Source organism: Oncorhynchus tshawytscha, linkage group LG01, assembly GCF_018296145.1.
Source record: "Oncorhynchus tshawytscha isolate Ot180627B linkage group LG01, Otsh_v2.0, whole genome shotgun sequence".
Classification (NCBI taxonomy): domain Eukaryota; kingdom Metazoa; phylum Chordata; class Actinopteri; order Salmoniformes; family Salmonidae; genus Oncorhynchus; species Oncorhynchus tshawytscha.
Genome location: NC_056429.1, coordinates 34,164,806 through 34,177,549, shown reverse-complemented (window position 1 = coordinate 34,177,549; position 12,744 = coordinate 34,164,806). Strand labels below are relative to the sequence as shown.

The window sequence follows — 12,744 nt, the reverse complement described above, 5'->3', positions numbered from 1 at the left end:
TAGCTGTCAACACACTATATAATGAACAGGATAGCTGGAGAAATGTCTTACTGTAGGCTAAACCCAACTAACAGGAGGCCATATCACACACGTGCACGCTTGCACCCGGGCGCACGGCAATAGCATGTGCTGTCCCCAAAGAAAGATGATCTGATCCTCAAACAGGGGAATACACAACAAAACAGGCCATTATTCAGTCTCGTTTCATTTTTTGGCAAGTTATCCACCAAAGCACACTTCACATATGGAAGTTGGCAAGTCTGATGGGCCAGTCACCTTGGGAGAACGAGTGTAACACTAACCAGAGAAACGAACATTCTATACCAGAAGTGCCTAAGCCGAACAAAAGTCAGCTTAGTGCGTATTAGCTATGCAAGGCAGTGCTGTGATAATTTTCCGTGCGATTATTTAATGTGGTGAAAAGTTTAAATAGGGAAAGAGGCTGTCAGCACAACCTGTGATATCACTCCCTCGAAGTCAGCAGCTTACACACACACACACACACACACACACACACACACACACACACACACACACACACGACTCCACTGAGCAAAACACGTCAAGTAGAGGAGAGAAAATACAGCCTCCGCTAAATAATTTGAGAAAACAAGTGAAGGCTACCTAATTTAAAGAAACACAATATCAGCTGGTGAATTAGGTGCAGTTGGCATAGCGCACCCTACAATGGGATACGTGTGTGTATGTGCACGTGTGCATGAACGCGAGAGAGAGAGAGAGAGAGAGAGAGAGAGAGAGAGAGAGAGAGAGAGAAAGAGGGACAGTGCAAGACCGCGAGAAAGCAAGACAGAGAGAGAGAGATAGACATTGTGCAGGGACAGAGTGAGAGGACAGTGTGTGTACAGGGACAGCTGAGAGAAGAGAGAAAATAACTTCATTACCTTTCCCTCCAGTCCCCTGGCCCCCAGGCTTATTGTAGAGGTAGACATCAGAGTCAGGTAGTTCACTGCTCTGATGGAAGTAGTGCTGAGAGAAAGAGAGCGAGAGATAGAGAGAGAGAAGAGGTGTGATTTAACACACAAAATTAAAACTTGTCAAAATAAATGTTGTCACTACTCTATCCATCAGTGGCTTGGTCCTCTTTTTGAATACATCTAGCCTACACCCCTTCATAGGGAACTGTATACACCACACTCGCATCAATTGAATGGTCCCCTTCTATCATCCTCTAAAACTGACAAATACGTCGCTGAAAAAACGCTTTGACCAATTAGATCAGCTCTGAAAAAGATCTGATGAGATGGGTCAAAAGAGAGTGTAAAAGAGGTCTGAATTGGGCAGCCCTAGTGCTGGGAGTAATTTTACCCGGCATTCAGACACTTGTGACAAAAATTGCTTATTAAAGCGGCATCACAGCAGAAAATGTTGGTGGGACAGAGGTCGGTTAATATATTGGTTTCAATTCTACCAAAGTTGAGAGGGAGAGAGGTGGGACATGATATACACGCTTTCCCTTGCAGAAGCAGATGTTGCCCCTGATGTCGGTATGCAGGATGAGGCTGGGCTGTAGTCTACCTCGAAGTGCTGCTCGCTGTACTGTAGCCGTCTGTGTACTCGTGTAGTGGTACCAGTGTAGTGTACAAGTAGTGTTGCATACCTTGAAGTGGTGTTCTACGTAGCTGTCTGTGTACTTGGGGATGTGGAGGAAGATGAGCAGGTTCTGCCTGAGGTAGTGGGCCACAGCAGGGGTCCAGGGCATGAAGCACTGCGGCAGAGTAAACTCCATCACCTCAGTGGCTGGAGAGCCTGACGGCTGGATAAACTGAGGGGAGAACACCAACACGTAATCAAGCAACACATCAATGTCTCTCCCATTCCTACTAAATTCTAAGTCATCTCTGAAACCCATTACTGAATATTTTGTCTTTTCCACAAGAGATTCAGAAGCAAACTTCAACACTACTTCTGGGGGTAAAAGTAGCTACATTTGAACTGGCAAAAATAGCATATTTAGCCCCTTCCCGCCACAAAACAAACCGAACGGTTCGGTTAAAATCTCTAAATCCGTTAAATCACGATTCATCAAAGGAATATGTGACACTAATGCACCAAATCATTTACCTCCACGTCAGCAGGGGTGAGTTTGCAGTTCCTGCCCAGCATGATGGTGATTATGTCCAGGGTGGTCTCATCCAGACGCTTCCTCAGAACCTTCACCAGCTCATCTGTGATCTCTGGACCTGTGTTGGAGACCAGGCAGAGACAAGGGTCAGGAGAAGACCTCAAACCATAGCTTTTTATTGTAAAAACAAAAACAAAATAAAAAATAATAATAATCTGGCATCTCCTCACCTCTCCATCGCTTTGACCAGAAAGAACTGACCAGGTGAAAGCCAGGCTAATGATGAGTGTCCCCCATATTGTTTTAAATTATGTATTTTTCCCATCAGTGCATATGAAGGGGAGATGACAGATTAAGCAATTCAAATCGAGACCATGTCAAAATGACCCTTGCCTCAGACCTGACTTGGCTTTGTCTTTCCAGTTCTTCAATGAACAAAGACATAAGAAAACATTACTTAGAGAAGGTCCACAGCTCATCAGTGGTGGTGCGTTAAGCCAAATCAGGAATCGTATCAGATCTCCAAATGTGCACATTTATATACCTACACTACCTTTCAAAAGTTTGGGGTCACTTAGAAATGTCCTTGTTTTTGAAAGAAAAGCACATTTTTTTTGTCCATTAAAATAACATCAAACTGATCAGAAATACAGTGTAGACACTGTTAATGTTGTAAATTACAATTACTATTGTAGCTGGAAACGGCTGATTTTTTATGGAATATCTACATAGGTGTACAGAGGCCCATTATCAGCAACCATCACTCCTGTATTCCAATGGCACGTTGTGTTAGCTAATCCAAGTTGATAATTTTAAAAGGCTAATTGATCATTAGAAAACATTCTTGCAATTATGTTAGCACAGTCAAACTGTTATTCTGATTAAAGAAGCAATACAACTGGCCTTTAGACTAGTTGAGTATCTGGAGCATCAGCATTTGTGGGTTCGATTACAGGCTTAAAATGGCCAGAAACAAAGAACTTTCTTCTGAAACTCGTCAGTCTATTCTTGTTCTGAGAAATGAAGGCTATTCCTTGCGAGAAATTGCCAAGAAACTGAAGTTCTCGTACAATGCTGTGTACTACTCCCTTCACAGAACAGCGCAAATTGGCTCTAACAAGAATAGAAAGAGGAGTGGGAGGCCCCGATGCACACCTGAGCAAGAGGACAAGTACATTAGTGTGTCTAGTTTGAGAAACAGACACCTCATAATTCCTCAACTGGCAGCTTCATTAAATAGTACCCGCAAAACACCAGTCTCAACGTCAACAGTGAAGAGGCGACTCCGGGATGCAGCTGCCAGCTGTACACGGTAGTGTACATCTGTGCGCAGGCCAGGTGGCCTATAGGCCTACTTCTATGCGTAATCAGGTGTCCGTCCTTACTCAACATTGACAGGAGCGCTCTGAACAAAATACAATTACTAAATTGACCAAACTCATAAACGGAATGAAATAAACATAGGTTGTGCTCTCTGCAAATAACATGTCCACTCCGATAATGAGAATGGTAAAAGACTGGGATAATAATACATTGAATCCATTAACAGAAATGACCGTAACCAAACAAACATTATAGATTAGAAATTCTAGGAATGTACTACTGGTGACATATGTAATGGGGAATTCACAGACACTAACTATCAAATGCAAACAATTCACACAATTAAGTTATGAAAAAATGAATGTATATAAATTGGCAGGAGAGATTGTATCCTGGAGCGAGACATGCATTATGCATTTTAGCCACACTCCCCTTCTTCTTGGACAGTGTCATCCCTGCTGCCTCTGCACTGGATTAGTTCACTGAGATGGGCAGGAATAAGAGGTTTCTTGTGCCATAAAAAAAAAAAAAATATATATATATATATATATATATATCTTCGCTACTGCTCAACTAAAAAAAAATCTTGGTCGACCAACATCATATCGACCAAAGAATCGGCCAGTCGAATAATTGGCGTCAGCCCTAATCCAGAGCATCCCAAACATGCTCGATGGGTGACATGTCTGGTGAGTATGCAGGCCATGAAATAACTGGGACATTTTCAGCATCCAGGAATTGTGTACAGATCCTTGCGACATGGGCATTATCATGCTGAAACATGAGGTGATGGCGGCAGATGAATGGCATGACAATGGGCCTCAGGATCTCGTCACGGTATCTCTGTGCATTCAAATTGTCGTTGATAAAATACAATTCTGTTCGTTGTCCGTAGCTTATGCCTGCCCATTCCATAACCCCACAGCCACGTCGGGCACTCTGTTCACAACGTTGACATCAGCAAACCGCTCGCCCACTGAACACCTTACACGCTGTCTGCCATCTGCCTTGGTAAAGCTGAAACTGGGATTCATAAGTGAAAAGCACACTTCTCCAGCATGTCAGTGGGCATCAAAGGTGAGCATTTGCCAACTCAAGTCAGTTACGACGCCAAACTGCAGTCAGGTCAAGACCCTGATGAGGACAACGAGCACGCAGATGAGCTGAGACAGTTTGAGAGTTTGTGCAGAAATACTTCAGTTGTGTAAACTGTCCGGGTGACTGGCGTGGTTACACGTAGTCTGTGGATGTGAGGCCAGTTGGACGTACTGCCAACATCTCTAAAACGACATTGGAGGCGGCCTATGGTAAAAAAAAATTGACATTACATTCTCTGCCAACAGCTCTGGTGGACATTCCTGGAGTCTGCATGCCAATTGCACGCACCCTCAAAACTTCACATATGTGGCATTGTGTTGTGTGACAAAATTGCACATTTTAGAGTAGCCTTTTATTGTCCCCAGCACAAGGTGCAGCTGAGTAATGTCAGCTTCTTCATATGCCCCACCTGTCAGGTAGATGGATTATTTTTGGCAAAAGAGAAAGGCTCACTAACAGGGATGTACAAAAAAAAGGTGTGCACGACATTTGAGATACATTTCTGTGCGTATGGAACATTTCTGGGATCTTTCATTTCAGCTCGTGAAACATGGGACCAACACTTTAAATGATGCGTTTATATTTTTGTTCAGTGTATAACGGCTGCTTCTCTACTTCAGAAGGTGTATTGCTGACTTCCTTTACTGTTGAGAGGATACCTTAGAGGTGTTTCTCTCTGACATATTTATGCAAATCAATGCTCAGTAAAGAGTCTGGAGCAATGACTGTATTTATGAATGGACAAAGCCATCAATCACGTGACACCATTCATTCCTATGTGAAGACTGAACAGCGCATTGAAGCCAAATGAAGTCGGTTAAGATGGCATGACATAACATGCACAGTTTGAGCTACTCCAGGAAATGACGTTTTTAGGCTAGCTCATGCTGCCCTCTCTCATGGAGTAACTCAAGTTGAAGGCCGACCAGGGTACTGCAGGCTGCCATTAGCAACTTAATTATCTTTATAACTTCCAAGGTTCTCCCCAGGATTTTTTAACAAGGTGGTGCTCGTCGTCGTGTTGCAACCGTGGACAGACCATTTTTATGCGATACGCTCTTCAGCACTTGGCGGTCCCGTTCTGTGAGCTTGTGTGGCTTACCATTTTGTGAGTGATCGAATCCCTGAGCTGACGAGGTAAAATATCTGCCCATGTGCAAGGCAGTTAACCCACTGTTCCCCGGGCGCTAATGACATGGATGTCGTTTATGGCAGCCTCCCGCCTCCCGCACAGACACATTTCAGTTGAATGCATTCAGTTGTACAACTGACTAGGTGTCCGCCTTCCCCTTTGTTGCTCCTATATGTTTCCACTTCACAATAACAACACTTGCAGTTGACCGGGGGAGTTCTAGCAGGGCAGACATTTGACGAACTGACTTGTTGGAAAGGTGGCACCCTATGACAGTGCCACGTTGAAAGTCACTGATATATAGCGCATATATTATGTTTATAAATGAAATATTGTCTAGGCTACTCAAGAAATTTGACATTACAGTATTCAGACGTAGCCTACAAACATCAACAGAAAAGGTGAACTGTCTGTTCTACCGTTAAACTGTGCTTCGGATCAGATCGCGTAGAGCAAAATACCGCTGCTTATCAACAGTATTTACTACTGTGAAGTGGGTCCAATTAAATGAGAGATGGGACAAATGGTAGCCTACAGTGCCTTGCAAAAGTATTCATTCCCCTTGGCGTTTTTCCTGTTTTGTTGCCTTACAATCTGCAATTTAAATAGATTTTATTTGGATTTCATGCAATGGACATAAACAAAATTGTCCAAACGGCAAAGAGGTGCATGCATATGTTTTCACCCCCTTTGCTATGAAGCTCCTAAATAAGATCTGGTGCAACCAATTACCTTCAGAAGTCACATAATTAGTCACCGGTGTGCAATCTAAGTGTCACATGATCTGTCACATGATCTCAGTATATATACAGCCCTGTTCTGAAAGGCCCCATAGTCTGCAACACCACCAAGCAAGGGAGCTCCCCAAACAGGTCAAGGGACAAAGTTGTGTAGAAGTACAGATCAGGGTAAAAAAAATATCTAAAACTTTGAACATCCCACGCAGCACCATTAAATACATTATTAAAAAATGGAAAGAATATGGCACCACAACAAACCTGCCAAGAGAGGGCCGTCCACCAAAACTCATGGACCATAATCAGAGAGGCAACAAAGAGACCAAAGATAATCCCGAGGGAGCTGCAAAGCTCCACAGCGGAGATTGGAGTTTCTGTCCATAAGAATACTTTAAGCCTTCCATAAAGCCCAGCTCTGGGGAGTGTAAGAGTGGTCAGAAAAAAGTAATTGCTTTAAGAAAAAAATAAGTAAACACGAATTGGTGTTTGCCAAAAGGCATGTGGGAGACTACCCAAATATATGGAAGAAGGTACTCTGGTCAGATGAGACTAAAATGGATCTTTTTGCCCATCAAGGAAAACGCTATGTCTGGCGTAAATTGAAAGAAAAATGGATGGTGCTAAATACAGGGAAATTCTTGAGGGAAACCTGTTTCAGTCTTCCAGAGATTTGAGACTGCAACGGAGGTTCCCCTTCCAGCAGAACAATGACCCTAAGCATACTGCTAAAGCAACACTCGAGTGGTTTAAGAGGAAACATTTAAAATGTCCAGACCTCAATCCAATTGAGAATCTGTGGTATGATTTCAAGATTGCTGTACACCAGCGGAACCCATCCAACTTGAAGGAGCTGGAGCAGTTTTTAGTCAAATCCCAGTGGCTAGATTTGCCAAGTTTATTGAGACATACCCCAAGAGACTTGCAGCTGTAATTGCTGCAAAAGGGGCTCTACAAAGTATTGACTTTGGGGGGTGAATAGTTATACACGCTCAAGTTCAGTTTTTTTGTCTTATTTCTTGTTTGTTTTTTTAATTGGTAGGCATGTTGTGTAAATCAAATGATACCAATCCCCCCAAGATACATTTTTATTCCAGGTTGTAAGGCAACAAAATAGGAAAACTACCAAGGGGGTGAATACTTTCGGAACCCACTGTATCCTACCTTGTTGTAGGCTAATTTGCAAGAATGAAACCATCAGTCAGGAATTTATTTTGCAATGATCATGGAAATGAAATAAATAATCAGATTTCTAATTATTTTACAATGTAACTATCAAATTAATAGATTTTCTTCTCACTAACAGCCAATGATTGCATGAATAAATCATCATACATTCCCTGTGAGAAAGCTAACTCTGTGCCTCCTCACTAGACCCATTTCACAGTATACATAGAGATAGAACTGCTAGGTCACGTTACCTGTGTTTGATCTATTCCAAAATCATTTCTAAACATTAAATATAAATTACAGAAGACATGAGAAGTAAATCAGAAAGTTTGTTAGTTGTGTTGCTAGTCTAAATCTGTACTATTTGCCAGTCTAAAGCAGTACAAACTAAATGTTTGTGTGAGATTGGTCTTGTGGCATGAGGGGCATTGCGACCATGCATGCAGGCGACAATTAATTAAGGGACTCTATGTTACTTATTGGGGTGAAAGAGTTCCTGCTCTAGTCCAGCTCTTTAGAAGTATTCTGTATCTTTCTGTATCGTACAGGTTACAGTATCTAAACTGTTATTGTAGAGTTGTTTATAGGCTTAGTTTGACAAAGTGTATTCAAATAGAAGTGCTTCCTGTCACCTGGTCTCTGCCAGGGTATATATGCTCAGGTGTAGAGCTTTATGGTAGTTGAAGATGGCCGCCTGGCTTGGCAGGGCCATCTGTTCTGAGCCCTAGGGACTAGTCAGACTGCTCTTCAGTTTTTCTATTCATTTGACTTGTTTTGATAAGAAATCAGTTTATTATACACTGAGCCTGGTCCAGCATCTTGTTGGATGATTTGTATATTTTAGAAATACCTGCTCCAAGAGCCTTAAAATAAGAACCACACACTAGATCTTCTGCATCCTCCCTTTCCTTGCTCACCAACACCAGCCAGATAGCGCCAACCAACCAGGGCAAGTAAGAGGCCTATTCCCTATTTGCACAAGGTTACTAGGCTACTTTTGCCTTGTGGCAATACAATACTTCAACCACTGGAAACTATGCGTACGCATGGTCTAAAGTTTGCAGGAGGATAAGCACATTCACAGGTCAAGGGGCAGTTTTTATGAATGCCAAGCTTTGCATGAAAACTGGAGCATACATATTTTGTGCAGACACAAGGTTTATAAATGAGGCCCCTGGTCTGGAGCCTTAGAAACAAACGCTGCATTAAAACAAATGCACACATTTCAAGAAAATTTCACCTCTCTGTAAACAAAGGAATTCATCAATAAAGAAGTTGAAGAGTTGTGGGGGAGAGAAAAAAACATGTACGAATTTAACATGTCCCTCTTGTTAAAGCTCAGAAAAACTTTGAGAGGAAAGAGCTGACGTCATGGATGAAGCCTGGAAAGAGCTAGATGGAGCCAGAGCAACACTGCCATCTAGCAGGCCATTAGAAGGTACTGCAGCACAGACTACAGAATGAATCAGCAGTTTCATGTTTCATCTGTTTGCCAGGAGGACAGTATACAGGGACACATTTAACTCAGAGAGGAAATGCACCGAGAGGAGACAAACCGGTCGTGTTTTATTCCTAACTCCTGCATCAGCCCTTTACATATGCAGTTAATCCCTCATTAGGAGAACTCTTCTCACAACCCATACAATGTAGGATTCTCTGCTATCAGTACCAAAAGTATGCCGTCATAATCAGTCAAATACAGTCTTTCCTAGAATCGTCCCCTAGCCATGTGAGCCCCTTTCTTCCCCTTGCTCTTCAAACCCCTGTCTTACCAGCACTTCCCACTCCATGCACCAGCAACAGGATGTGTTTGTCCACCTGTCCCACTGGCCGAGCACCTTCCTGAGACGGCCGAGCACCTTCCTGAGATGACCGGGAGCCCTGGGGATAGGAGTAACACACAGACACACGCACAACATGCAGACACACAAACCCACGTCAGACCACTGTAGATATGTGACAGTGACATCGCACAATTCTCTCTAACCCAAGAGCAGGATACCACAGTTCTGGGAACAGCAGATCAATCATCTAGTGGTGACACCATCTCAGAGTCCTAATGGTTTCTCAGGGCCAAAGCTGCCTGCTCTTCATAGAGAAATCCACTATGAGTGTGGTATGGGTTTACTATGAGACGACAAGAGTAGAGCCCTAATGGTTCTTCAGGACCAAAGTTGCTTGCTGTTCATATGAGAAAGTGTGCTAATGTACCGTGAGGTCCTCAGAGTAAAGCGGCTCCTGGCTCCGGGCGAGGCCGACGCATCGAGACATGGGGTGCAGGTTGCCATCCAGGTCAGAGTATTTCCCTGTTTGGGACGTCTCAGAAAGTCTGGGAAGAACACAGATCATGGGAATATTCATAAGCTAGAATTGGCCTGCTCCATTTCATTCCTTCAATAAAAGTATTTGGGTGCAGGGTTGGATGCAGGAGGAGAGGAGAGCCTATGAAGAGGTGGGACTGTTCTACAAAGAGAGGGCAGGCAGCGGAGTTAGAACGAGGGGGGCACCAGGGCTAACCTGAGGTAGAAGACTGATTTAGTGGAGCGCTCCTGATAGACAAACATGCTCTTCCTGTTGACCACACACATGGCGTTGAGCACTGACCGCAGAGCCTGGATAGCTGGGATATGGAGAAGAGAGTCTATCAACACAAATAAAGATACTGAGAAAATTCTCTCAATTATACCGACACTGATTGTACTGAATCCATCATATTAAAATGGATTTTAAGTAAAGGAATACCTATTCATGATAATTTTCATATGTATATTCATACTGGCATATTCAAAAGTACATTTCAGGATCAAGAGGTTATTGTTAATGAAGATATGAAGTCCTGCTCTGTGGGTGGTTTTTATTTTCCTGCATGCCCAAACACATTGTTGTTCTGTATTTTAAGAGTGTCACCGGACTCACCCCTGGACACCCCCATGTTAGGCCCCATCTTGAGGCGAGGGTGGATATGGATGACGGTGCTCCACACCACCTCACAGGCAAAGTGACCCGGGATGAACTGCATTGTGGCCGCTAGGTAGTCCCGTGGCTGGTAGCTCTCCTCTGCATTGTAATCTGTTGTGTGTACGTGTGTGTGTGTGTGTGTGTGCGTGTGTGTGTGTGAGTGAGTGAGTGAGTGAGGTGAGTGAGGTGAGTGAGCGAGACAAGAAAGAAAGAGACACGAGAAGATTAAAAAAAGAAAAGAAAATCATTTACGAATACATTTACCAATAGTTGCTGAGAGGAAAGGGGGCATTTCAGCATGACGCCAGCAGAGAAAAGACACACAATTTGCTCTGGGAGCCCCTTCCCTTCCACACTAACATTATGTTACTGCACTGCAGTCGCAAACAACAAGCCTTCTCTCTGATGCCTATCCCCTCTACAGGATCCAATCCATTTACACACACCGGAACGGAAAAAAAATCTGCGATATTAGAAAATAACAGTTGGTAATTCTGGCTTAACGGCTGCCATAAAATAGAAAATGAATCTAATGAGCATTTCACACTGGTTCCGTCTCCGAGCATACTTCACTGGCCTGTCACTAATGCTCCTACCTGTAACCTTGAATACATTAGAGAGAGTGGGTGTGTTTGTGTGCCTTTCCTTCTCCATGGACCTGTATTGGATTGAGCTCTACGATCACTATGACAGTTGGGAGCTTGTGGGGCCAAGAAAGCGCAATGCATTACTACCTTGTGGACTGTACAACAACAAACCTGGTGCCACCAAAGGCGTGCATATGATGCACATGAAGTTTATGATACTTGCAAAAATGTCTTAAAATAGCCATAGGTACTAGAATAGGGATGTTCCACACAAACTACGACTGTACATCCTTTGACCTTGGCTGTAGTCGATACCCCAAAACCTTTGTTGGATATTTATGTAAGCAGGTTAAGAAAGTCGTTGAGTCTACATAAAAGCATGCATCATGTCTGTTTGTATTAGTGTGTGGTTGTGAGCGTCGCTGACTGACTGACCATCGGAGTTGGCCAGTCTCTGTCTGTACAGGGACTCATTCTTCCAGATGTCCTCTTCGCTCTCTGCCACCAGGAGCGAGTTACACACATGGCTGTCGTGGAGGTCCTGGAGTAGCAGACGCTGTGGAGAGACAGAAGAGAGGAGTGAGACAGAAGAGGGGAGTGAGACAGAGGAGAGTGACAGAAGAGGAGAATGACCGAAGAGAGGAGCGAGACAGAAGAGAGGAGCGAGACAGAGGAGAGTGACAGAAGAGGAGAATGACCAAAGAGAGGAGCGTGACAGAAGAGAGGAGAGTGACAGAAGAGAGGAGAGGAGAGTTAGTGCCTGTTCCAATATCCACACTAGCACACTACTTAGAATGCAAGCATAATACGCTGCTTAGTTATAAGAGGTATGCTACTGTGGACATTTGAATGTAGCCTTAAGAGGTTGAACAGCACCAACCAGACCGACAGAGGGAGGGAGGGTTAAAGGCTAGGACTGCACTTTAATGTTGCTACTTGCTATTCAAGCAATAAAGTGGCAGATGTGTCTTGAAGAGCGAGAGCGTAACCTACCTTTTACAAACAATTTCTTCATGGAAACATTTTTTATTAAGGTCAGAGGATCACAGTCACATAAAGGAGTGTAACCTACCTGATTGACTATACGACAGATCTCCCCAATCTTCCTCACCACCATCTGATGCAGCCGTAAGTACTCTGGAACCTCCTCTTCTTCTTCCTCCTCCTTCTCCTCTACTCTGCCCTCCTTAGCTTCATTGAAGCTCCTGTACACAATATGCCATGATGGATTTGTATCTTACAGGTCTGTCTTGCTAAATAGATTTTATCTCCGTAGCTAGGTTTCCATCCAATTTGCGACAGATTTCCATGCGAATATTATCCGCATAAATAAAAATGTGCAAGATGCGTGAAGAGGTAGCGCACATAAAAATAAATTGCGCTAAGGTTCTTAATGTACCGTAAAAATAAATAAATAAGTTCACTGTGTTTCCATGGCATTTTCCACTCTCTCTATGATTTTGTCACATAAACGGTTGCGATAAATGGCAAACTTGCCCAATCTGGTTTTCGCACATGTTCTCTAGACAACAGTTTGCTCATAAAGTGGACAGGTTAGGTTATATGATGAGATGGATAAGAGCAAGATCATTCTTATTTGTTAATTGGCAGCTTTTTCAAGTCATAGTAGGAGGACCACACAACATAGCAGCAGAGGGT

The 12,744-nt window shown here is 43.4% G+C and overlaps 1 protein-coding gene across 4 annotated transcripts in view; it reads right to left on the bottom strand.

Annotated features, from left to right (window-relative positions):
- LOC112249907 (SZT2 subunit of KICSTOR complex) overlaps positions 1 to 12,744 on the bottom strand; it is a 151,871-nt gene that overhangs the window by 80,512 nt on the left and 58,615 nt on the right. For all 4 annotated transcript variants that reach the window (XM_024419663.2, XM_042320730.1, XM_024419672.2 and 1 more), the window contains 9 exons: positions 12,158 to 12,290; positions 11,521 to 11,641; positions 10,457 to 10,609; positions 10,058 to 10,160; positions 9,752 to 9,869; positions 9,313 to 9,421; positions 2,083 to 2,201; positions 1,619 to 1,783; positions 903 to 987 (listed from right to left, as the gene is read on the bottom strand). In XM_024419663.2, the coding sequence (XP_024275431.1) occupies positions 903 to 987; positions 1,619 to 1,783; positions 2,083 to 2,201; positions 9,313 to 9,421; positions 9,752 to 9,869; positions 10,058 to 10,160; positions 10,457 to 10,609; positions 11,521 to 11,641; positions 12,158 to 12,290 (1,106 nt within the window). The remainder of the gene's footprint in view (positions 1 to 902; positions 988 to 1,618; positions 1,784 to 2,082; positions 2,202 to 9,312; positions 9,422 to 9,751; positions 9,870 to 10,057; positions 10,161 to 10,456; positions 10,610 to 11,520; positions 11,642 to 12,157; positions 12,291 to 12,744) is intronic.